This window comes from Pinus tabuliformis, chromosome 4_2, assembly GCF_031772625.1.
Source record: "Pinus tabuliformis cultivar Carrire ecotype Pingquan chromosome 4_2, CPIR1, whole genome shotgun sequence".
In the NCBI taxonomy this organism is placed as follows: Eukaryota; Viridiplantae; Streptophyta; class Pinopsida; order Pinales; family Pinaceae; genus Pinus; species Pinus tabuliformis.
The window spans coordinates 28,029,963-28,055,090 of NC_142304.1; the positions used below are offsets into that span (position 1 = coordinate 28,029,963).

The following is a 25,128-nucleotide window of genomic DNA, read 5'->3' on the forward strand; positions in this document are numbered from 1 at the left end:
TACTGCTGATGCTATATATATATACTGCTCTCCACGAATGGCTGAGATTAAATCTCAATGGATGGCTGAGATCGTTTCACTTTTTGACTATAGGAAAATTAAAATTTTCCCCAAGTCAAAATAAAGAGAAAAAACAAATCTGCACCTTTGGCCCACCTGTAGGTCCCTCTGCTAAATTTAGTGCACCCGCTAAATTTAGTTGAACCCTTCCTCCTCTAACTCCATTTAACAAAGAAAACATGCTAAGGATGCACCAATTTGGGATCCACAAGCTTGTGGGAACCTTCTGTCAGACAGGGAGCTTCTACAAGAACCTTATATCAGAAATTCCATTTAGAGTGTCCCTAAGCTCCTGTTGCCTTGATGTTCAAGATCCCCAAAAGCTCCCAAGTTCCTGGAACAGTTCCCAACCAATTGGGGATGTTCCATACCTAGTTTCAAGCTCCCAGAAATGTCAGAAGGGAGGGAACAAGTTTTGGAGATGCAGGGAGCAGTTGCTGTGCAACTAGACTTATTTCCAAGACTCCATTGTTTCAACACATATCCACAAAATAATGGGCCCACTTCCATTCCAAAGTTTCCTTGGTCAGTTACAAATTCATTTTAATCAACTTCATGTAAAAACAGACCATAATATTTCTAAAAACTGACAGATTCGTAGAAACCTTGGCAAATCATACTAATTCCTAAAATGTCAAACTGAATAATGTTTGGCAATATTTTTGGAAAAATATTCAAATTTCTAGAAAAATTATATAGGTTCTAGAAAATTTTGGCAATTTCCCAAGTAAAAGAATTTTATTGTTTATAGTTTGGGGAAAATCCTTTTTAACAAAAATGGAGATTTATGAATTTTTTTTACCAAAAAAATGGAAAAATAGCTCAATGGTAACATTTACCCCCTAAGACTTTGCCCATGATTCTAGAATATTACTCATCTAATAACAAGTGTTATATCTAGAAAATTTACCCAAAAAATTTTCAAACAAGGGCCATCAACCATCAAACTAAATCTGCAAGAAACATTTCTGGGGTTCCTGGCATATGGCCAGATGAGTCTATAAGTGCCACTGGATTTTGACAAATCAGTGTCACAAAATTGTATTCTTTTAGTTCTGGATCAATTCTATGTAGAATGGCACCATACAAAAACCAACAGATCTGTTGGCTGTAACATATGCAAAGGGTGACAGGTTTATATCTAGAATATCATGCAAATAGTGAAAAGGAATCACATATCTAGAATATTATGCAAATGGTGATAGGGGTCATATCTACAATATCACCCAAGATCTTGTTAAACAATGGATATCAACTCTCAAACTAAACACGCATGGGACATTTCTGTGGTTCCTGGCATATGGCCAGATAAGTCTGCCAAATGCTCCTGAAATTTTGACAAATCAGTACCACGATATAATACGATTTAGTTCTTGTTCAATTTTATGTATAAGGGCACCATCCAACAAGATATGCCAAGCAAGGCACACTGAAAGGGCTGTCAATTTCCCATTTATTCTGTTTAATTTCTGCATACTGATTCCTACTGATACCGTTCCAACTGCTTGAAACAATAACATTTTCAAAAGGTCTCTTTCACTCTCATTTCAATTAGAACAGTACCACTTTCTCTACTACATTCATGCACATATGCTTACATTTCCAATTCTGCAGATTGGTCTTCATGAAATTAACCAATACTTGTTTTGCATCTAACGAATTCACATAACTAAACAAAGCACTGAAAATATCACCAAAACTGAGTGGCCTCTCTAGTATTACAAGAAGATTTATTCAAAAGAAACAAGAAGTTATTTTAAACTACCCTAGACATCTCATTGTCAGTACAGCATGCAGGACTTTTTCTGCCTGCCAGTTTTTGACTTCCGTGAAGTCTTACATTGAAGATCTAATCAAAAGATTGCTGCAAAACTTTAAAGGGGTGTAAAACCCCCAGCATTCAAATGCTTTGATGGCCAGAGCATGAGCCCAACTCAAAGTTTAATCTGAGATGTAATCTCTACAAATATAAAATGCAAACAAATGCACTAAAAACCAAAGAAACCTAGTTCACTGGCCCTTTCCTTCTCAAATGTCTCAAAGTACTGGTAAATAATAGTCACTGCAAGAAGGATTCCTGTACCAGAACCAATAGCCCCCATAAAATCAGCCATGACAGTAAGAGCACCAATGCACATGCCACCAAAAGCTGCAGCTGTTGGTATGTAACGATTTAGCTCTTTCTGAAGATTAGATTCTCTGTGGCCTGGCATAACCATTTGTTGCTCCTGCATTTTAAAGGAATAAAATTTTTATTTCGATATCAAAGAATAAGTAATCAGCAAATGATGAAAAAGTAGAAATCTATAAAACTAGATACTCCTCCTTTCTAATTCATACCTTTAGTTGTTTTGCCACATCTCTGGCAGAGGAACCAGATACTTCAATCCATGTCTTTGAAAACAGTGCACATGCTGTCAGCATAAAAGTCAAATAGAAAAGAGCATGGAAAGGATTTGCTGCCATCTCTGCCAAGCTGCATACCACCGATAATTTATTACTCACAATTGCTGTGTAAAACAGAGACTCTTTGGATATATACGGTAATATCCATGCATAAAGCAAATCCCCCCTATTATGGTTCCCACCAATATCAAACTAATTTTACTGACCAAAACAGAAAATATTGTGTAGGCATTTACCTGGAAGGTGGAGTAATGTAATAAACAAGACCACCTACAGGAACTGACTGACCACTTGCTGAGTATTCAGACTCCTTCCACTTTCCCAACATATTAACAAGGAAGTTTCCACTGTACTTTCTATAAAGCAGCTGCAAAACAATAGAAATACACATGCCAAATAAATGAAACTATCTGGATCCAGATTGCAAATAAATGCATCTGCAGATTTCGTAAATAAAAGACTAAAAGAAAACATACCTGGGAAATAAAATACAAATTTGAAACAAGAGCTGACTGCAGAATAATTGGCATGTTTGAGGTATAGAATAACTTGATAGGATATGACCCCTGCTGCCCACGTGCATTCTTTGACCTCACAGGTAAAACAACACGAAAACCTTGGAAGTATATTACAACGAGAAAAACCAAAACTGTGGCAAGCAGGTTGGTGACATTTGGTAGATTCTGCCTATAAAAAGCTTCTCGCAGAGCCCGGACCTTGTCAGTTCTGGTTATCAACAAATGGAACAATGCAATGACAGCTCCCTCAAACTCTGCACCTCGTCCACTATTAATTGTTGTAGGACTAAATGCCTTCCATATTATGCTCTCACTGCAATTGCACAAGAGAAAAATCAAATTATGAAGATTTACACAGAAGCCAAACCAGACGGTTACTGAACTTTTACAGATACCACCACCTACAAGTTCTTTAGAAAGAGAGAACAAAATAAAAGCCAACACCACGAACGTAGATAAAGGTACCTACCATATATTAGTAGCAATGAACAACGAAATGCCAGACCCCAATCCATACCCTTTCTGGAGTAACTCATCCAAACATATCACAATTATACCAGCAAAAAAGAGCTGGACAATAATAAGGATGGCATTGCCAGCTCCAAGGTCTGCGATGTCACCATACATTCCAGACAGCACATATGCAACTGCCTCACCTATTGTGATGAGAACTCCAAGTAACTTCTGAGCACCATTGCTACAACAAAACCACCAGACACTATGAGCGTAAGGAAAGAAATATTTTGTATTTGATAACAGCAGTTTATGAGCTGGCAACAGGGTACAACATTGACTACAATGTGATGTGATAAAAAAAGGCTCGGAATATTCAAAGACCCAGTTGCAATTCTGAAAGAATGGGTTGGGGTTTCCAAATGAACTCACAGATGACTCACAACTGCTCTATCTGGAGACTTAAGAAGAAATCACAAAACTAGTGGATCATCATAAAACTCAAAATCAATGTCATGAAATTAAAAAATAGCAACAATACTTACAGCAGTGCCCGATCTTCACGAACACTATTATCCACCTCGATTATCTTGGATCCTGCCAAAAGTTGCATTACTAGGCCCGAGGTAACAATTGGGGTGATACCAAGTTCCATAACAGTTCCCCGATTAGAAGCCAGAATTACACGCATCCAATAGAATGGATCCGCACCGGTTGCTGAATGTATTCCATATAGAGGCAACTGACTGCATACGAGAAAGATGAAAAGGGAGATTACAGTGTAAAGAACCTTCTCCCTAAAGGGTACTTTTCTTTCAGCTGTCTGGACTTCTGGTAAGATTGAAAGAAATGGTCTCACAAGATGCAGCACACGAAACCCACCGCTTGGCATTTTTCCTTCTCCAAAGAACCGTCCAAATTAACACACTGCTGTCATGTAATAACATAGTTACCATGCGATGCCAGATCCCTCTCAAAAAAAATACCCAAGAAGATTACATTCTATAACCATTGCAGTATTTACTATTAATAAAAGCAACTTATGATTAACTGAAATAGACAAAATGCTCTGAAACTATAACGCTAATGTTGTCTCAGACTCGTAGTAAAGTTTAAACCATTTAATTTAATAATCATGTCATAGTAATCTTCCAGAGTGGCAATGTAGAGAATTTTATGAACAGTGACAGCCCCCATGGTATTTAGCACTTTCAAACAGATTACAGATTCGTTATCCTCCAAATAAGATTAGATCGTTTTATTATTTTTTGTCAAACAAACGACTAAAAGAAAGGTCAATGGAACTAGAGGGAACAATCAGTGATCCCAATCTGTAGGGGTGCCATCATCCATGTCCTTAGCTGCTCTGGAAGCATAAAGCAAAACCTGATATAATGAAAAAAGATGAAGAGAGAGTGCAAGAGAGTATCTAGAAGTCTATTAGACATGATGAAGAGCAAAAAGGCGAGGAAGAGGAAGTGTCCAACACGGAGTCAAATATGGAGAATGATCCAATGCGCTGTCTAATGATGTCACCAAAAGAGGGCCAAGAGACTAAAACAAGAATTACAAAATAGCAAACAGTAATTGGCATGGCCTCTAGTTATAAATCAGGAAATAAATTTCAGCCATGAGTAGACCTTGGAAAGGACAGTGGCAAAAGTAAGAGCTTCAACAAAGAGTCTAAAATCTATCACGATTACAGTGTCCAGAGAAGAAAAACATAGAATACCACGCGAGATCTCACGTATGGCAAAGATAGGCCAAAAAAAATACAAAAATATAAACCCCGGTTGATCTATGCTAAAAACAGCTGTCATACCCAAAACAAAAGCTGGACTACTGCGACACCCAGAAACAAAATATCCGGTGATCTCTACCAAACCCAGAGCAAAACCTCGGCCATCTCAGAGAGGCACTTTCGAGCAAACGGAAAACGCTCGAGAAAACAAAACTTTCATTACCGGCGCGAAAATCGCCATCGAAATCCTCTCTCGGGCATTAGCAATTAATGCAACTGCAAGGGGGGTAAGAGTAAAATAATACGATACATACCTTACAAATTTGAGCCTGGAAAACTACTGATCCGCTGCAGGGGATTAACGATCTGCAATAGATGCGCCTCTGCCTTCGAAATACCAGCTACCTAACCTAGCACCTCCATGTCCTCTAATGAATTAAGGCTGCTTACTAACCCTTAGTCGATGACAAACTCGCCTTTGAAGCACTGCCTGGCTCTGCTTATTCACAGCAAATGGTTTTACTGGCCATTCATGTCATGCTCTCTCTACAAATTTTTTGATTGTATTTATATCTTTATCAATATTTTTTTGGCATTTGGTTCATTTGTGAGATACATTAAAGATGTTTGAATCAATCAATTTCTTTGTCAATTAAAATAAAGGGTCAATGGCGGCGTGGAGAGTGGGTCAGAGAAGAAATTGTCAAAGCTATTTGTTAGACTTATATTATCGGGTTTCTTCTTCTTCCTTTTTCACTATGATCGCTAATGATATCAATTAAACTTTTAGTAACTATGTCCAATATTTTAATTCCCCAAATTTGATAATGAGTAAGTACTCATTCTTGGAAAGTTTTTGTTTTGTTTTTTGGTAATGAATTATTGAAATCAAAAGTTTAATAAGTGAATTTTTACAATTAAAATGCTATAAAAAATTTAGAGGGTCTTGAATTTATATATGCAATCAAAAAATCAATTTAAACAACATGAATTAAGATTTAGCAAAAAATCGTACTTGAAATTTACACCTGTCCCAGTAGGTAGAGATATTGTAATGTCTTGTCCTATCTTATTTCACATTTTCACTTAGTCAAATTAGATAAACATAAAAATAAAATAAATAAACTAAACTAAACTAATAAAACATTTTCACTAGTCAAATTACATAAAATTAAAATTAAAATTAAATAAACTAAACTAATAATTAAAGTAACTTAATTTAACTTGTCATTTTTTTACTCTAGATTTTGAATATAGTATTTTTAATTTAAAATGTAATATAATATTTTTTTAATAAAATTACTCATTTTTTATGGAGCTGAGAGGTGTTATTTCAGCCAGTAGATGTGTAATGTAACATAATGTAATATAACATAAATATTTTACCTCCATCAAATTAAAATTAAAATTAAAATATGGTAGAGGTGTATAACTTCAATGTACCATAATGTAATGTAAACATTTTAACTTGATGAAAATGAACTAAAATTAACAAAATAAAAATAAAAACCTATAAAAAATAAATAATAACAAAAATAAAAATGAGCATGAACCCATGGTATTCATGTGGAATATAACCTATTTAACGGGGAAGTTAAACTAGCCTAGATCCATCTTAGTTTGATGTTATATTTAGATAGATAATTAGTGGTAGAAAATAACGATGTGTCTTGTTAAGGTAAAAAGTTTTGATGGATATGTTCCTATTGGGCATTTGTATGGATTAGGTGACCCTCTGTCTTTTTGTAACTTTTGTTTCTATTGGATGAATACATAATGTGTGTATATAGGTAGAAGCTTCAGAGGTTCCGTTTAAGGTGATTGTGGGGGTCGTAATAAATATCACTTAAAATATAATATTATAATATTATTATTTATCCAAGATTTCCCCTCAACATATCCATTTTTTATTAAAAAAATCAATTAATTATAATTAATAATTAAATCAACCTAAATCCATCTTAACTCTCGATCTACCAAGCATCAAGAGGGATCAAATCTCTTTTCAGTTTAAAGAGGTTTGTGTCTCAAGAAATTTGATCTCTTTGAGTGTTTGGTAGATCCGGATTTAAGATAGATCTAGGCTCGTTTTGTTTTATGAAAAAAAACAAACAAACAAACAAACTTCATTTGATTGGATGACATGGGAATACCTCATCCTTTGATCTTTAAGCCTTATATTGGGTGGCAGGATGACGATAGAAGCGTCTTAAACTTACTTAGGTGGGTATTATTAGATGATAGAAGTGTATTATACTTACCGATGTGGGTATTATTATTGTCAATAAAGTCCAAGGATGGGAGCGCACATACCATCTTTAAATGTTCCCGTTAGCATCATGTCTAGTACTCCCATTGTGGCAGTGGTGATATCAGTAGTGGCAATCACAGTTGCATGTGTGGTTAACCTCAATAGAAGAAGGGTCAGAGGTAGAGCCATGGAGGGCTTAGATGAGGAGAAATACGTTGTTTCTCAAATGAATCTCAATCAAGCTCAATATGTGGAATGTAATGCATTTTGGTTGAGTATTCATAATCCTTCTTGTGTGTTTATTATCATTATTACAATGATATCATAACATTAGTTGCCTAAACTATAACTCGTAATACTGCGAGGTGATTGTACCAATGGCAGACACTATGAGTGTTATTCTCGATTATTTGTGTAGGCACCAATTTGCAAATGTTGAAGTAGTTTTTGTAATGCCCTACTCCCACATTTACCCAAGCTACCCGGTCCACCAAGGTAAACATGTGACGAAGAGTTACTATGATATGATTCAACTCCCCAAGTACAATTAAGGAAGTGGAACCGACAATACAAGACCAATCTAACCTTCCTCAAGAGCTACAAAACCTTCAGGAGACAACCAACCCTTCCAGGTGCCCAACCCTTGAGACAACTTGATGTTTTGTTGATCTAGACCCCCAAGCATTCCCATGACAAGCCATGCATGTGACTGAGACCCTCCAGTCGCTCCCAAAGCAAGGCATGCATGTGACTGTGCCATTTTTTAGGCAGTTCTATGCCAGCGACCCCGATTTCTATGCCACTTTTTTAGGATCAGGACTCAGGCCACTACCCAGAACTTCATGAAACTTCCATAAAAGATAATTAACACTGAGATAAGGTTACTAATGCAAACACTTGACCAAGGACTTGATTTGACCCCTACTAGCCATGATAGGCATTTCGTTAAACATATCGTAAACATGAAATCTACAAGTAATAACAACATATATGAACATAGGGATTTCATACTTATCTGAGAATCATCAAGAAGGATTGATATTTCCTCCCAATAGCTGCGTTGTTATCTATTAGGTCATTCATTCATTATTATTTCAACTACTAACCAAAATATGATGAAAGCCACACATCAAAATTATCATAAAACATGTTCATAACCAACAAATAACCAAAGATATATCAATGATGAAACAACAATTAAAGCCACATAATAACAAGCACATTTGCTCATAAAAATACCAAAGGAAAAGGATCTCTTATTAGCATGTACAAATCCAACCAAGTCAACGACTTCCACGTACCACCCAACCATAGATTGGGCTGAACCAAATATGTCTTTCAACCAATCACCCTTGCACCATATTCCAAGCATGAATGTGGGATCTCGCAAAACAAATCAACCAAAACCAAATCAGGGCTTCCAAAGTTTAAACCACCTCGACCCTCAACCAATGATTCCACCTCACAGTCGGACATCACTAACCATCACCTGATCAATCTCTACCCAATTTGTTCAGGCCTCAAGAGCGTTTGTTCCAACCAAGGCTTCCAAGACTAGTAACTCAACCCACAGTTGTTGGCGGACTCTAAAGTGTTTGTCCAACCAGGGCTTCCAGGACTAGTAACTCAACGCACCATGGGCTCCAAAGCGTTTGTCCAACCAAGGGTTCCAGGACTAGTAACTCAAACCAAGTTGTTACAAGGCTTCCAAGCGTTTGTCCAACCAAGGCTCTAGGAACTAGTAACTCAAACCAAATTGTTATAGGGCTTCCAGAGCATTTGTCCAACCAAGGCTCCAAGAACTAGTAAATCAACCCACAACCATAAGGAACATGAGAACCATCCAGAAAACAAAAGGAAATAAACCCACAACACCATGGTTATCCACGAAATGACAAGGCTAGGTAAAACCATTGTTAATCCAGGAAAACCTCCATGTCAATGACATATCATGACCAAGAAACCACATGCATGTGTCATGCATGCCAAAACAAGCAAGGAAATCATACATGCAACTCGATATGTACAAGCAAAACTCGTTGTTGTTGTTGATCCTAATGTCCTCTTGTGCCTTCCTACTCTTCTTTTGCCTTCTTGCTCCAAATCGCAAGTATTCCACACTCCTCCAAGAGTGCTCTAAGAAAACTTTAAGTGTCCAAGAGCATGAGAGAGAGAGAATAGAAGAGAGACCTCCAAGCTTTAAAAAAAAAATGTATTGATCCTCAAAGGCCTTTTTATTAATGAGGCCTCTATTTTCTTCATTTTCCATTATTTTCCTTCAATTTCCTCCTCACATGCAACCTGTGACCTTTCACCTTCCTTTTCTCATATTTTCCATTATTTTTGTAAATAAAATGCCAATAAATTCCTCATGCCTTTACAAAGCCTTTGTCATTGTCTTTGCCAACTTCCATAGCCATTAATTAATCACAAGTGATCCCCATCACTTTGTTTTTTTTCCCAACATTCAACTTGGAATACATGTCTCATGTCCTTAGTTATTATTTTGCCTTTATTAACTTTGTTACATAGATTTGACCAAGGTTGTCACAACTTTGTGAGGGGACTTAGTTAAGCGTGAAGACTCCAATGGTTATCCATCCCTGATGCTCTTGGATGACTTCACTTCTCTATCTACAAAAGGGAATGGAGACGAGAGCACCAACAAGGACAAGTGAGGGCATCGAAACCTAAGGGCGTGAACTGGATATGCTCAAAATGAGGATGAAATAATGAGACATCTCACTGAAGATATTGCCTTTGAGGAAGACAAGTTACTACTTTCCGAGGATGAACTCTTTCCTCAAATTGGAAGAATGAATAATTAGTCATTGTTTCAAAGAAGTTTGTTAGAGAATGCATCAGATACAATGTTGATAGTCAAGGAGTGAATTATAATACCATTAAACATGGACTTGCACGGGAGCACTTGAATGCAAGAAACAATCTAGTAACTCAAATAAGACAGAGAAACTTGTTTATTCACAATTTTTTTTTTTTTTAGTTCTTTATGAGAATATGATATGGGATCTTCTCCTTAACCAAAAATTCGAAAAGGATCAATCTTGTTGCAAACCATCACGAACCCACTTGTTGGTAGGTATATCGTTGGCAATTAACACAATCTCAGGGTTTATAATTTGTAACATTTTATCTTGCCATCCACAATTTATCCTAAAAATGAACTTTCCCTCTGAATTGCACTCAACATCTCTATCTTGTGACAATGTCAAAAGAAAGCTCGATGTTAGAAGTACTTCATGGCTAGGCAGAGCAAACTTATGAAGAAGAGGAATTTCAACATAGAAAGGTATGAAAAGCTTCAGATTTTATTTAGGCCTAGCTTGAAACCCTCTTATAATTGCAAGGGTGTTTACAACTACTAGGAGCAACAATCTATGTCCCCAGTGTCTGCCTTTAGTATTTTCATGCAAAACCTAGGGACATTTGTTGCATGAAACTCTTGTATTTTTTTTTTCCGAAGGTGGCAAAACCTATCAAACTCAGGTGTCAAACCAACAGTGAGGACAGCCATCTCTGGCTGCTATCCATGAATGTCGGTTTGACTCATCACCGTTATCAAGGAAAACCACGCCACCTGTAATAACCCGCTGGTGGTCCGTAAGGGAGCAGGCTTTCACTCCTGCCAGATGCCTCTGGGTCTTGGGCCGTTAACCTGTTTCCTTACGTCCGAGGAAGACGAGCTCTTAGCCAAGCAGAAGCAGTTTTACGGCATACTCCAGGCCGAAACATGAAACTCTTGTTATTATTGTAAAGGAATGGTTCAAAAAAAAAAAATCAAGTGTAAATTTTTTTTATAGTAATCCATTTTTAATATGGTAAATTATTTTAAAAAACTTGTGTTATGTTTAAAAGGTTATAGGATAAAATCCATAGAGATGGAGTATGAATATTTTTCTTAAATTTTTTTTATAGTAATCCATTTTTAATATGGTAAATTATTTTAAAAACTTGTGTTATGTTTAAAAGGTTATAGGATAAAATCCATAGAGATGGAGTATGAATATTTTTCTTAAATTTCGGTACTCAAATTATTACAGGAAAGTAAAGTTTTTGCCTCGCACCAAAAAATCTCATAAATTAATATGGTGTCTAGCTTAATTATGGCCTTAAAATTAGATGACGGTGATTATTGTTATTAATGAGTGCATAATGCAAATTAATTTATTATAATTATTAAACTAACACAACCATATTAAAAGTGGTTGATATACATATTGTATATAAATTTTTACAAAATATACAATCTCTAATTTAAATATCTCATATACTTCCATGTAGTATTATTGTTAAAAATTACTTCAATATTTATTGTTTCAATCTTTAAATTATCGATTCATAAAAATTATAATAATTTTTTTTCCTAATCTAGGTTTTGCTTAGGTCGAGGCCAACTCCAATATTGAATGGAGAAACAATCTGCCCAAGTACAAGATGTTATCAGCAAGATTGTTCAAGACTCGGTCTAGCTTAGATGTCCCATGGGAATTTTTTTATCCCTTACAAATGTCTCTCAACCTCAACTCCTTGGCTTGAGATTTGAACTTTAGACGTAATGGGGACTAAACATCACAAGAACGAACTCATTTATGATTAAATATTTATTAATATAAACTATTTTTTCTTATAGATAAATTTCTCAAATGCGGGTGTCGTTTGAAAGTAGTTGTCTTAGCGGCATTTATTGCCTTCATGCAATCGCACCAAAAGTGGCACTTTGTAGCCTTTAATATTCCTCTTTGGCTCACATATCCACTGAACCCAATGCAACTCAATTCATTGTTTTATATCCTTGATGTGATCTCCACATACATGGAACTCATGCTTCAATTAATTTGCACCCCCTTCCCCAACGATGGCGAATCTTCTGGAAATATGACTCCCTCCTGCTCAGTTTTTTTTTTTTTTTTTATGACAGGCCTTTGCTTCTCCCATAGCTATCCACCCCCTACATATCTGGAGAATCATTGTCATTCCCTCTTTATCTTTGCACTCTCACTCCTCATTCTTCAACCTGCTACCATTGCTCGTGAGAACGGATGTGTCGTGGGCGACCCCCTCATGTTGTTGATTATGATGAGGATTCTACTCTTTTCGACCTAAAAATTCCAATGAGCATACATCGTAGTGTTTCTTCACTAGAGGCTAATGAATGCATGCACATTGGTGATAGTAATTAGGCTCTCAAGAATCTGCTTTCCAAGCACCTCTAGAAGTAGCAACAAGCCAAAGATGTCACCTCACGAAAAGTAGTCAAGGAAGTGCTCAAATAAGTTTCCTCCGCCGATATTTGCCCTAGCTATCTCACTTCTTCGACATATCCTTCCCTCTTGTCCCGCTCTCCCCCTCATTTTCCAGTTTCCAAGGCGGCAATGACTCCCTTCCCATCTCGCCTACTTCTCTCTCCCCCTCTGTTCGGATTAAAGAAGCATTGTGGCATGGCCAACCAAACAAGGACTATGCGGCTCAACAAGCTCAACAACATGATCAAGCTTTGACTTTGCCACACGGCCAAGCTCTGGCTCAACAAGTTTCCAGTTCTTATGGATGTCTCATTGTTGAGGAACCTCTAGATGACACTACAGTTCATGGACAGACCAACCACATGTCAAATGACTCAACGACTTCCAGAGGTAAGCTAACTATTTAATTTGTCATCATAAATGGCTCCTATGCTCAACCCTCATGCAAATCTTCACAAGGATTTTTGGGTTTTGACTAATAGCTTTGTTCGCCACCTTCTCTAGCTTTATCTAAGTCCGCTATCTTGGTCAACTATTATTAGCTACTAAGCTTTTTTGGACTCATGATTCCACTCAAGGAGCTTTTGGTTACTCCATGTATGGCAATTGGTCCTAAACAAACTCTCACCAACATCACTATGTAAATCTTGTACATCATTTTTGCTAATATAACGTTTTTTACTTGCTTACAAAAAAAAATTATAGCTAAATTCAATAGTATTTAAGAATTCCATCCATGGTGCATTATGAACCCTTCGATGGACTTATGTGATATCCCTATGAACCCTTCGATGGACTTATGTGATGGGATATCAAGTGGAGGTGCCTAGTTTCTCACCAGAAAGCCATGTCTTTGCAATTTGGCCCTTATACACTTCCAAAAACAACTCACTCATCCAACCCGTTTGTGCTTAATTCAATTTTATGAAACAAGCATGGTCAACAACTACCCATGGCAAGGGCTCCTGGCTCATAGCCATTCTCGTCGAGGCTAAGAATGAGCACACATTCTATTAATTTGTGTATTGAAGCAATTGTGTCTTGTAAGAGTGAGCGAGAAGAGGCACAGATAGAGAATGGAGAAAAAGAAAAGGGATATTGGAAACCAAAATGGAAACTACCTAGACACTTTACCACAATTAATAATATTTAAAATTATAAAGAAAAAATTAAGACAATAAAGGAAATAATGGTTAAGATTATGTTTTGAATTTTGGGATGTCAAGTGTGGTCGGGGTGCTAATGTGCCCCAATGGATAAGTTGAACTATCATTTTCATGGAGTCTTAGGTAGCCCACCAACAACCAAGCAGAGGCTTATGCTCTATTTAAAGGGTTACTCCAATCCATCTTGCTCAATCTTCATAATCTGGTCATAATAAGGGACTCTAAGATTATAATTCAGCACCCTCATCTTGGTTCCTCTCCAATAGATTTCAAACTCATCAACCTATTTAGAAGTATCTAATCCCATTTGAAATTTTTGAATGAATTCACAATGACCCATGTTTTGCAGCATAACAACTTTATAGAGGACCAATTAATAAATAAGGTAACATCATTAGAAATTGGAACATATCTTGTAGACGAGATGGTGATTCACCTGCGAATTCTGTAATATCATGACATGTGGAGGTGAGTGTTGGAGTTGGTAGGTTGTCGGGGAAATGACATTTGGGTACGTGTGGACAACTCCTCCAATGGAGCCAGTGAATCTCTAAGTGGAAGAATACCAAAACATTGAGACTTATCACTATATAAAAGTTAAATTTTGTTTAATATCAACATTGTATTGGAGAATTTACACTACTAGGATTTAGAGTGTTGAAATCTTGTTGTTAAAATCATGCTATGGTATTAGGTTTTTTTGAACAACTAGAAGTTGATAACTTGAATTTTTACATTTTGTATCTTTTATGTAATGTTATGCTCCTGGGCATAATTTTCTTAACATAATATTTTCAATCATGATTAATTAAGAAATTATATTTTGCATTTAATGTCATTTCTTTATTTTTAATGAAGATAAACAAAATTTGTTAAATCCTAACCATCTGTGTATTATTATAGCCATCATACATCCGTTTTAACTCTGGATCTAAGTGTTAAGAGGGATCAAATCTCTTAAGGCGCAAACCTATTTTTGAGTGCAAAACTTGAGGAAAGGTTTGCACCTTAAGAGATTTGATCCCTCTTGGTGCTTGAAAGATATAGAGTTAAGATACATCTGGGCTGATTTAATATTTCTATATTAAAAATAAGTTATTATACTTGTTGCGGACATGGTATTACGCATTCAATTTTGCTTTGATTGCATATTAGTTTATCTTTAACCAAAAAAATTGCGGATTATCCATAGTTTAACATTGAGATTTTTATTTTTTATTTTTTTATTATTATTATTTATTTGTAAGGTGATTGGTTGAGGTGCTATTTAGTAACTTCCATTTCTATTCATTAATAATTTGTTGGTTTTTTGTTTTAATTCCTTTCTATTTAACTTTATAATTTTTATTTTTTTCTATTTTCTATTATTTCCATTCTCATCACTTTAAGTTTTTTCTTCATATTTTCAATTTAAGATGACTTATTACTATATTAAAAACTTATTTTAATAAATGTAATTATAAAAATATATATTAATAAAAAATAAAATACACATATATATAAACAATATTAGTTAATCATATTTCTTAATTTTTGGTGATGGCATAAAACAATATAATATTTTATTAGTTGTTTTATTTTTGTGATGAAATCTTTATATTTTTATTGTTTTTTAGTTTAATTAAACTATATTTAAGCTAAGTGACAGGTACTAGCTACTATGTAGCCCTTGTTTAATTATAGATTTATATTTATAAGTTTTTTTCCTTATTAAAATATAATAATATAAATATGTTGAATATAATTTGAATTAGTTTAATAATTAAAACTATTACTATGTAACCCTTGTTTAAGTATAGATTTATATTTACAAGATTTTTTCCTATTAAAATATAATAATATAAATATGTTTTATATAATTTAAATTAATTTAATAATTTAAATTATATATAATTATATCGGGGAAAAAAATATAAATGTCATATTGTGAATTACGTAAAATTTGAAAATTGTAATTTTATAAAATCATTATGCACTCATTTAAATAAATTACAATAAAATATAAATGGTTAAAAATTAAAGTCTCAAAACTACTAATATTTACCTACCTGACAACATCTTTTTTATACTAAATTAAATGCAACTTTGACTCTAGGGAATTGCATACCACTTTTAATTCAAGTAAAGTAAACAAAGCCTTTGACGATATATTATTTTGATCTTGATCTTCTTTTAAAAAAATTTTAAGAGAGAAGATATGTTATTGATATTGTTTATTGTATTTCCGAACGAAAGCCTACAAGGAAAGTCTTCTCCCTAGACTAAGTACAAATTTACGTGGACTAATTCTGCAAGGAAAGTCTTCTTCGTAGATAACGTAACCTAATTTAATTTAAAATTAGGTAAAAAAAGCTAAATCATTAGATATAAAGCGTATAGTTTTTATGTTAACGATTAATTTAATTATTTGAATTTATTTATTATTAAAATTGTAAGGAGAGTGAGAATGGACTTGAAGATGTTTTAGGGTTTTTTTTACTCAGTGTTGTTTTTCTTTTTATGTTGATAATTTTGTTGTAGATATGGGGTTTAATTTGTGGCTGAATGTAGATTTTTCTAGTCTTTATGATAGATCTAGAGTTTTTGCTATTGAATCAAGGTTTGTTTTGGTTTTTAGTCAGCTCAGTTTGCTCTCAATTAGGATGTTCTTTCTCTGTTCCATGCATTCGTAGCTCATTGGGGTTTTTCCTGCTACCAGATTATAAATTGGTGGTGTTTCTCTTGTTCTTCAGTGGTTGAGATCTTTACTTGTTCAATGGGTCTCTCAAAAAAAATGTTAAAAAGGTAGAGCCAATTCTCTCTCTTGATTTGGGGTTTTTCTCCTCTGTGAAGAAGAATGTGACTACATTGAAGGAAAGAGGGTTGATTGGTAAGTTCATTGGCGTATGGCCTAGCTATAATTCTATTTTAGAATGGACCTTTGTTTATTGGGTAAATCATGAACTCGTTGGTATTTTCTATTGTGGAAATGGTTATTATGATTTATCTATTTTTTTTTAACAAGTAGGTTAGGGTCAAATCTACAGATCTAGATCTTATTTCATGGGCATGAGAGGAATGTTTCTAACCCACTAGTCTTTGAATTGAATACCATGATGGAAATTTTTTATGCGCCAACGTAGATCAGATTGCGATATATTCCCCTTCTTTGCTAGGGTGAAGGTATTTCCAAGGCTATAGGAGATAAGTTGGGCTAATTTATTTTTAATGATATGGACAAGGAGAATAACTTCTCGTGTGCCAAAATTTGCGTTGAAATGGATTTTTCAAAGGTTTTTCTTAGGCAATTCAGTTTAACTTGGACAATTGATCCCATCGTCAAGCCTTGGATTATGAACAGGTTCCCTTTAAATTTGATTTTTGTCATGAGTATGGAAACTTTGCAAAAAGTTGTCTTAAGGCTCAAGCTTTTTAGCTTTCTTCTAATCCCCTGCCCTCTTCTCATAGTAATGATGGTCAAGGAGCATTCAACCCAGTTAAAAGGAAACACAAGAAGCATTTGACTAAGAGGTTGCATGTTGAGAAATGTAACTAGTTTCGATCTTCATAATTATTGTACGCATTTCAATATGTATCCTATGTAACAAATAAGAAAAAGAAAAGAAAAATCAATATTATTAGAGCATGGGTTTCATGCTCATTATTGACGGTCTTTTAGTTAAAAACATGTTCTTCGTGCTTCTAGGGTTTGTTAGGTCTTAATATTTATTATCATGAGTCAAATGAGACAACATCATGTTTATAAGACCCTTCCAGGCAATTTGTAATTGTAAAAAGAATTATTTTCGAGTCTAGAAAGTTCGAGAATCTTCAAGAGTACAAGTCGCCCCTAGGATCCTCAAGTCATCCTAAAGGAGGGAATTCAGCCCCTTGAGAAGGCTATATAAAGAGCAATTCGGCTTCATTAGGAGATACACTCACTCACAAGTTCGATCTACAAGAAAGAGTTTGATCTATAGCTGGGTAGTTGCAAGAAGGAGAGTGAAGGTCAAGAAGAAGGAAGAAGGACACAATTTCTTGGTTTTTGGGCTTTATCTTTCTCACACATGAGAAATTCTATGGTTTCTAGGTTGCTGGAAGAGGTTGAAGTTGCAGGGCCAAGTTGCATAGGATGAAGTGCATAAATTTGTAGTTGGAAGGAAGGAAAATTTTTCTAGATCTCATTGACCTTAGGAAGAGCTATCTTTCTCTTGGAAGGTTTCAGAAGGAGGTCAAATTAGGGTTTCCTCAAGAGTTGTAGGGCCGAAGTTGCAAGTTCAGTAGCAGTGTTGTAGTAGGCAGATCGAAGTTGCAATGTGTAGCAATTTGGTGCAGATTCAAGAAGGACTTGAGGGGGGGGTTGACTTGGTACTGGGAGAAGGACTTGGTCTAAGGATTGGGTCTTTGTATCTCATTTGAAGCAGATTCTAAGAAGAGGAGTTTTCGGGTTTTCCCCTAGCTGAGAGCCTATATATGTGTCCACTTTTGTTGTTATTGCTTCTTGTTATTTTTTTATGAATAAATCTAACTAAAAGAACATAAAGAATATATCTAAGATTCACAAGCAAGTATCAAGGTCAAAGAAAATAAGTTTAATAAGTTGCCACTTCACATTTTCTAACATGGTATTAGAGCCAAGGTGAGCAAGGAAGGCGACCATAAGGACACGAGAAAGAATTGTTGATCAAGGGATAAGAAGCTCTCAAGGCAAAAAAGAAGAAGATTGTCTCTTGAAGGAATCTAGTTAAAAGCTCATTGGTAGAATACCCTTCTAATATAGGGTTTCTATATTGAAGAAGATCAAAAACTTCATCTAGGGTATTGATCTCACAAAAACGAAAGTCTATTTGAAGGCATCAATCTTGGTAGTTATTAGTGGAGGAATCCCAGGGAACATCTTTCAAGGGCATCATAAAAAACTCTTTGAAGGTCTTGAAGACATCAAGAAGGTTCGAGATGTTATTCTAGTTATAAGTATCAAACTATCTCATAATGGTTGGATCTTCAAGTCTAGGTTCTTTTTGCAAGGAGAGAAATAAGCTCATTGGGGCTTCAAACTAACTAGCATGAAAGAAAAGGATTGACTTGATATCACATAACAAGATGTAATGGGATATGTTACTCGAGAAGTTACTAAATCTGAGAAAGATAAGACACAAGAACTAACAAAGTAAAAGAAAGGGGAAGTAATAGCTCAAAGGATCATAATTGAATCAATCAAGGATTCTCTTGTTCCATTTGTGGCAAACCTAAATACTTCCAAGGCAATGTATGACAAGTTAGTGAATTTGTACTTTGTACGTACAACAAGTCAAAAGATGTCATTGTGGAACTAACTATATAAAATGAAGAGATCAAAGGATGGGGATATGGCATCCTTCCTCGCGAGGGTCTCTGATTTAAGAGACCATTTGCAAGGACTCGAGGAACCAACCATTGATTTTGAGATGACCATGCATTTTCTATATTGGGGTGTCCGTACGTGGGGATTTATTGGAGATGGTGTCCCAACATCTTCTTCACAATGGATGAGCCTCCAGATGATAGAGGTAATAATAATGTTTTCTTTAAATTAATCTAATTTCATTTTCTTATTTGAATGAATTAGAATAAAATTTATTCTAATACATTATTTAACTTGTTTTATTAAATTGTTTAATGAAATTGTCTAATTATTTTTTTGTACTATATATTTTGTATACATCAGCACATTCGATGCGGACATGCCTCCTCCCCCACCGGATGTCAGAGGAGATGAGGAGATGGGTGAGGCCCAAGAGGGTGAGGGTGAGGCACATCCTCAGGGGGGAGTGGGCGTCCAGGGGCGGACGCCTGTTATGCAATGCTGGGTGGACTACTATGATAGATTGGTCAGAGTTTTGGTTCGACAGGGAGTCCGTCTTATGGGGCCTCGAGATATCAACGTGAATCTGATGTTCCTGGATCTCTATAGGACCTGTTCGTGGGATTTGATGTCCCTTATGTAGCATGTGATCGAAGCTAGTAGGGCACTAACAACGATGAGGATTGCAGGGCATCATGCAACAACACATCCATTAGATGATGAGAATGGTCATGATGATGAGGGTGATGATCATGATCATGATGATGAGGATGGAGAGGATGATGCTTCTAGCGATTGTAGCACCCCATCGGATCATGGCTGTCAGGGTGGCGGTGATCCTTCTGCTAGTATAGTTGCTCGTTAGTCACTTGATGATGTCGAGATTCTAGAGCTAGAGGATGTGTCATATGTTTCTCCTGACAGAGCAGACCGATCACCTTCTCCTGTAGACCAACCACTCCCTTCTACTGCAAACCAACCACCTCTTAGTTGAACTTCACCTCAGCTAAGTTCGACAGACGTACTTGATAAGGCAGTAGTTAACCATCCATTGCCTTCTACTGAAAACCAGGCGGCATGCACTAATACGTCTGTTGTATCATATATTTGATTGCACTTATTTGACTTCATGATGTAGTTATTTGACTTATATATATATATATATATATATATATATATATATATATATATATATCATGTTTATGTACTTAATTTATATGTTGGTGCTGATGTGTATATTGTTAGGTCATGTTAGATATGTTCATTTAATGTGCTTGCACATAGATGTGTACGTGATAGCAATTATTTGACATGAGATTTATATTAATTTTACGATGTGTGCGGTGATGATGTTAGATTACAATCTTTATGTTTTGTTAGATGTGATTGCGATGATGATGTCCTATTAGATTATTAGATTTTTCTGCTAGTTAATGACGTTTATATGTGCTACTAAAAGTGTATATAAATAGATGATGGTAGTGAATTCGAATGTGTATCTTTGATGATGTTTATGTTTGTTAGATGATTATTGTCATGATGTTTATTTTTATGAAATAAAGTTTATTATACATAATATATTGGTGAATTTATATCAAACTTTTAGATAAGAAATTGCATGTAAAACAACTTACTTTAAAAAAATGCAAAGATATTTTTATAAGTTTAGTATGTTTGAAACTATGACTGTAAAATTACGATAAATATTTTTCTATTGCTTAGATAGTTCATTGATATTAAATCTAACTTAATTAATAAAATATTTCAATACTCACAACGATAAAATAATTAAAGGTAAAATAATTTAGTTAGTTCTTAAAAAGACGAAAATGTGTAACTATTTCAATTTTTAATATAAAATATTATTAATAATAAATTATTCAAAAATACAATTTAACTAATTCAATATTGGTTTATAAAATTCAATTTATTGTTAAATTTAAAAAACTTAAGTCAACATTTTTTTACAACCTGCAACCTAGATCCATCTTAACTCTAGATCTACCAAGCGCCGAGAAGGATCAAATCTCTTGAGATGCAAACATCTTTTTGAGTGAAAAGAGATTTGATCCCCCTAAGCGCTTGGTGCATCTAGGAAGCTGGTATATTCATATATATGTAGTTGACATTGAAATATTTTATTTATAATTCACCTTCTCTGTATTAAAATGTTAAAATATGCCCCTTCATATTGTTTCTTGTATATGTACATTTAATTATTTTTATTATTAATATTTTCTAAATTAATATTACATATCAAATCCATAAGAAACATTGAAAATTTTACAAATATCCCTTATACATTGAATTAGAAAGCAACTATTAATGGAATAAGAATTCTCTCAATCTTTCTCACTCAAGTGAAAGTATAACAAAATTTTCAATTTAAATTACTTTATTTTTCTCTATATAAAATATCTATAAAATTATGCTATTTAATATAAACATTGAAATATTTTACTTATAGTTGTGAGTAAAATAGTTTTTGTTATAAATATAATTTTGTTTTAAATATCAAATGTAAATGGAACATAGAATGAATTACACATAATGTAATATCAATAATGCTATTTCTTGTCATGTGAAAAAATTACATTTTTTCCTTGTAGTAAAAAGTAAACTAGCAATTGCACCAAGAGGTGCAAAGGAACGGGGATAGGAGGAGTGGGGAATGTGAAAGGAAGTAATCAAGCGAAATGTATGGACAATGAAATACAATCTAAATTTGAGTTTCTATATATCTTCTAAAGAATGTAGCAGGAGGTTAAATTTAAGAAGAAAGTTACACTAGGCCTAAATAGCTTAGAATAATGACAATTCTTGCAAAGACAAGGTACATAGCAGAGGAGTTCAATTTCGTTGGGGTTTTTTAAAAAGACATGAATTAAATTATGAAAATAAAACATAACAAAGTAGCCCCACCTACTAGCTAGGTATTTCGCGTAAGGGTTTCTTAGGGAAAATCTTTGTTTCTATTGTGGATTGTTTTTTTTTGTTTATTTCTCTTAATTAATCAAGTGAAAAATCAACTAACTAAAGAATCTGGAATCTAAGGAAAAATTAACAGTGAATATTTTAATGATTTTTTTCAAACTTGTTGTGAAAAACTATTCCAATGGAATATCTATGGTAATTTATAGATCACATTCAACATTGTTCATGCAAAGGCTCAAACACAAAGGTTGAGTTCTTAGCTTTATGGACCTTTCTTCATTTTGCAAGCAAGTGGGGAGTATCCAAATTAGAGGTCATGGATGACTCTAAATTGGTGATAGATTGGACATGTAAAAATATTGTGTTGGATAATGTATGTCTTTCCCCCCTTCTTTAGGAAATCCAAAATATTATTCTATCCTTTTCAATGGTACTCTTTCAAGCATAACTACAAAGGTTGAATCAAAAGGTAGATGAATTATTAAAGGAAGCTTTGGAATTATAGCCTAGCCTTTTTGGTTTCTATGAGTATTGGGATAGCTAGGAGATGGAAATTGTGGAGTTCCATTTCTAATTATGATTATTTGTAGCTCATCATTTTCAATATCTCTTTGATGTGCAAATGTTTTTGAGATGTTTCTTGAAACAAGTTGTTAAGCATCAAATTTTGTTATCATTATGAAAATGTTTTTCTTTTGTCAATAAAAATGGTGAATAATTATAGTGGTTATTTGGACTTTTAGAGAAGTGGCTCTTTAGATGTTGAATTTTGATGAGTCCTTCTAATAGTAACATGTATATTATCCATATTTATATAAATATAAACTTTTTAGTTTGGAATGTATGTGTGCACATGTTCTTTCTTTGTATTCAACATTCAAAATGAGAAAGATTAATTTTTACATTATCATCTTCCCAAATTAAATTTTGCCACCACTCTAAATCTCCAATATTAAACACTATATATTGATATATGGAATTCTTATATTTAATGCAAATATAAAATAATAAAATATGATATTATTAATATATTTCAAAATTAAAAATAAATATCAAATTATAAAAATTATAAAGTTTTTAATTTAATAAAATTATAAATAACTTATAATTTATCAAAAAAAATAAAAAAATAAATAAATGACTTTTATATAAACATTTTTTTTTGTGTGTGTGCATAATATAAAAATAATATTCAAATATTACACAACAAAAGGAAAATATATTTTTAAAATGTAATATGCATCGTTGCTATTTGTTACCCGCCTCTTACTCAAAAAAAAGTAAGAAGCTATTATAACTAAAATAAAACGAATACTATAATATTTCAAAAAAGATTTAGGCTATAAATAGGAAAAATTAATATTATTATTTTTTAAACTTATTGGTCTCATAAAGATATTGGATGCCTCGAGGAAACATTAAAATTGTTTGTATTTTGTTGATTACTTGTAGTTTAAGGGTTGTCTTAGTTGCCAATTTTGCTAGTTCACACATACAATATTGTTTAATAAGATTAAATTTGATTGATGAGATTTTTAAAAAGGTAAAATAATTGTTTGATTTGCTTTAAATTTGATTTATATATTTGATTTTTTTGTTAATAAATCTAATCATAAATCATTCTGATTTTTTATGAGCTTAAAGGTTTAGAAGTTAGTATTGTAACCAATGTTTTTAAATTATGATTTAATATGAGCGTATATGAGATATCTATAATAATAAATAAATAAAGAGACAAAATTTATTTATTATTATAGATAAACCTGGTCGTGATGATGAACCACACTTGTTGGTTGCGTCGGCCAAAAAATTCTCTCATATGATTTCTACCGAAAGACTTTGTTTAATTTTAATATTATTTTAAATAATTATTTTTTATAAGACTAATTTTTTATATGTTTTAATTTTTGTATATAAAATTTAAAATGAAAAATATTAACCTTTAATTACTTAGAAAAAAGAAAAACACATTTACATACTTATATATTTTTTAAAGTAAATATATATAAATTTAACCAAATGCATAAGTTTAAGTAAAAAGGTAAAATGAAAAAATTAATATTGAGTAGCTTAGAAATTAAAATAAAATAACTTCGATTGAATTGTTAACTTTTATATATACTCAATAATCCATGTGTAAACTTAGAAATTAAAATCCTTTCACAAACTTATAAAAGTATTTAGCCTCATCTCCTTTTCAAAAAAATTGTGTTGGTATATAATATAAATAAATTATATACATAGTACCTAGAAATCAAAATCCTTTGACAACCTTATAAAGATATTTCGCTTCAAAAGTGTGTGTTGGTGTATTATACAAATAAAATAAAATAAATTACACCATCATGCATAATATTAATAAAATATATATACTAAAGAAATATATGCATGCATCATATGGTCTTTTGTTGAGTGATAAAGCTTGGAAGTTGAGTGATAAGGCATTTATATTGGTTCCCGTGATGCTTGGGATGAAGCATGTGTAAAATTAAAATATTATTTGGGAATTCAACCATTTCAATTGGTCAAGTCAAGTAATTTTGTGTAAATTTAATATTTTTTTCGATTTCTCCTTCACAAAGATCAAAAGTTAATTCAACAAACGCGTTAGTGAAACTAGTAGATTAGTCTCTTGTCTACAAATCAATGCATGATGGATCAAAGTTAAAATGGATTTACATTAATTCTTATTATGTGAGTCTATACATGCGCAAGTGCATGTGCACACGTGACTTCTTGTTAACATGATAAAAATTACACCTCACCCATACTAAACAACACACCAATAATATATATATATATATGTCATGTTCTAATTCTATATTAAACATTTAAAAAATGATATATTTCCATAGTATTAAGATATAAAAACAATTTTGAATGAAATTTAAATTAAAAATAGTTGTTTTCAATTACTTTCTAATTTAAATTTCATTCAAAATTGTTTTATATCTTAATACTATGGAAATATATCATTTTTTAAATGTTTAATATAGAATTAGAACATGACAT

The 25,128-nt window shown here is 33.4% G+C and overlaps 1 protein-coding gene across 1 annotated transcript; it reads right to left on the reverse strand.

The window, feature by feature from the left end:
• Positions 1–1,748: 1,748 nt before the first annotated feature.
• LOC149168179 (uncharacterized) lies at positions 1,749–5,770 on the reverse strand. Its single transcript, XM_089428152.1, has 7 exons — positions 5,493–5,770; positions 3,983–4,364; positions 3,454–3,681; positions 2,943–3,297; positions 2,703–2,833; positions 2,401–2,536; positions 1,749–2,288 (listed from the first exon to the last, which is right to left on the reverse strand). Exons 2-7 carry the CDS (start codon positions 4,327–4,329, stop codon positions 2,049–2,051), a joined length of 1,437 nt encoding a protein of 478 aa, XP_089284278.1. The 5' UTR covers positions 4,330–4,364; positions 5,493–5,770; the 3' UTR covers positions 1,749–2,048.
• Positions 5,771–25,128: the final 19,358 nt, after the last annotated feature.

Excerpts from the sequence above, each read along its gene's own strand:
- LOC149168179 (XM_089428152.1), bottom strand. The coding sequence starts at position 4,329 with ATGCCAAGCGGTGGGTTTCGTGTGCTGCATCTTGTGAGACCATTTCTT. Across the intron at positions 3,682-3,982 it reads CGTGAAGATCGGGCACTGCT|CAATGGTGCTCAGAAGTTAC; the intron begins GTAAGTATTGTT and ends GTTTTGTTGTAG. Across the intron at positions 3,298-3,453 it reads TTCATTGCTACTAATATATG|TGAGAGCATAATATGGAAGG; the intron begins GTAGGTACCTTT and ends GTGCAATTGCAG.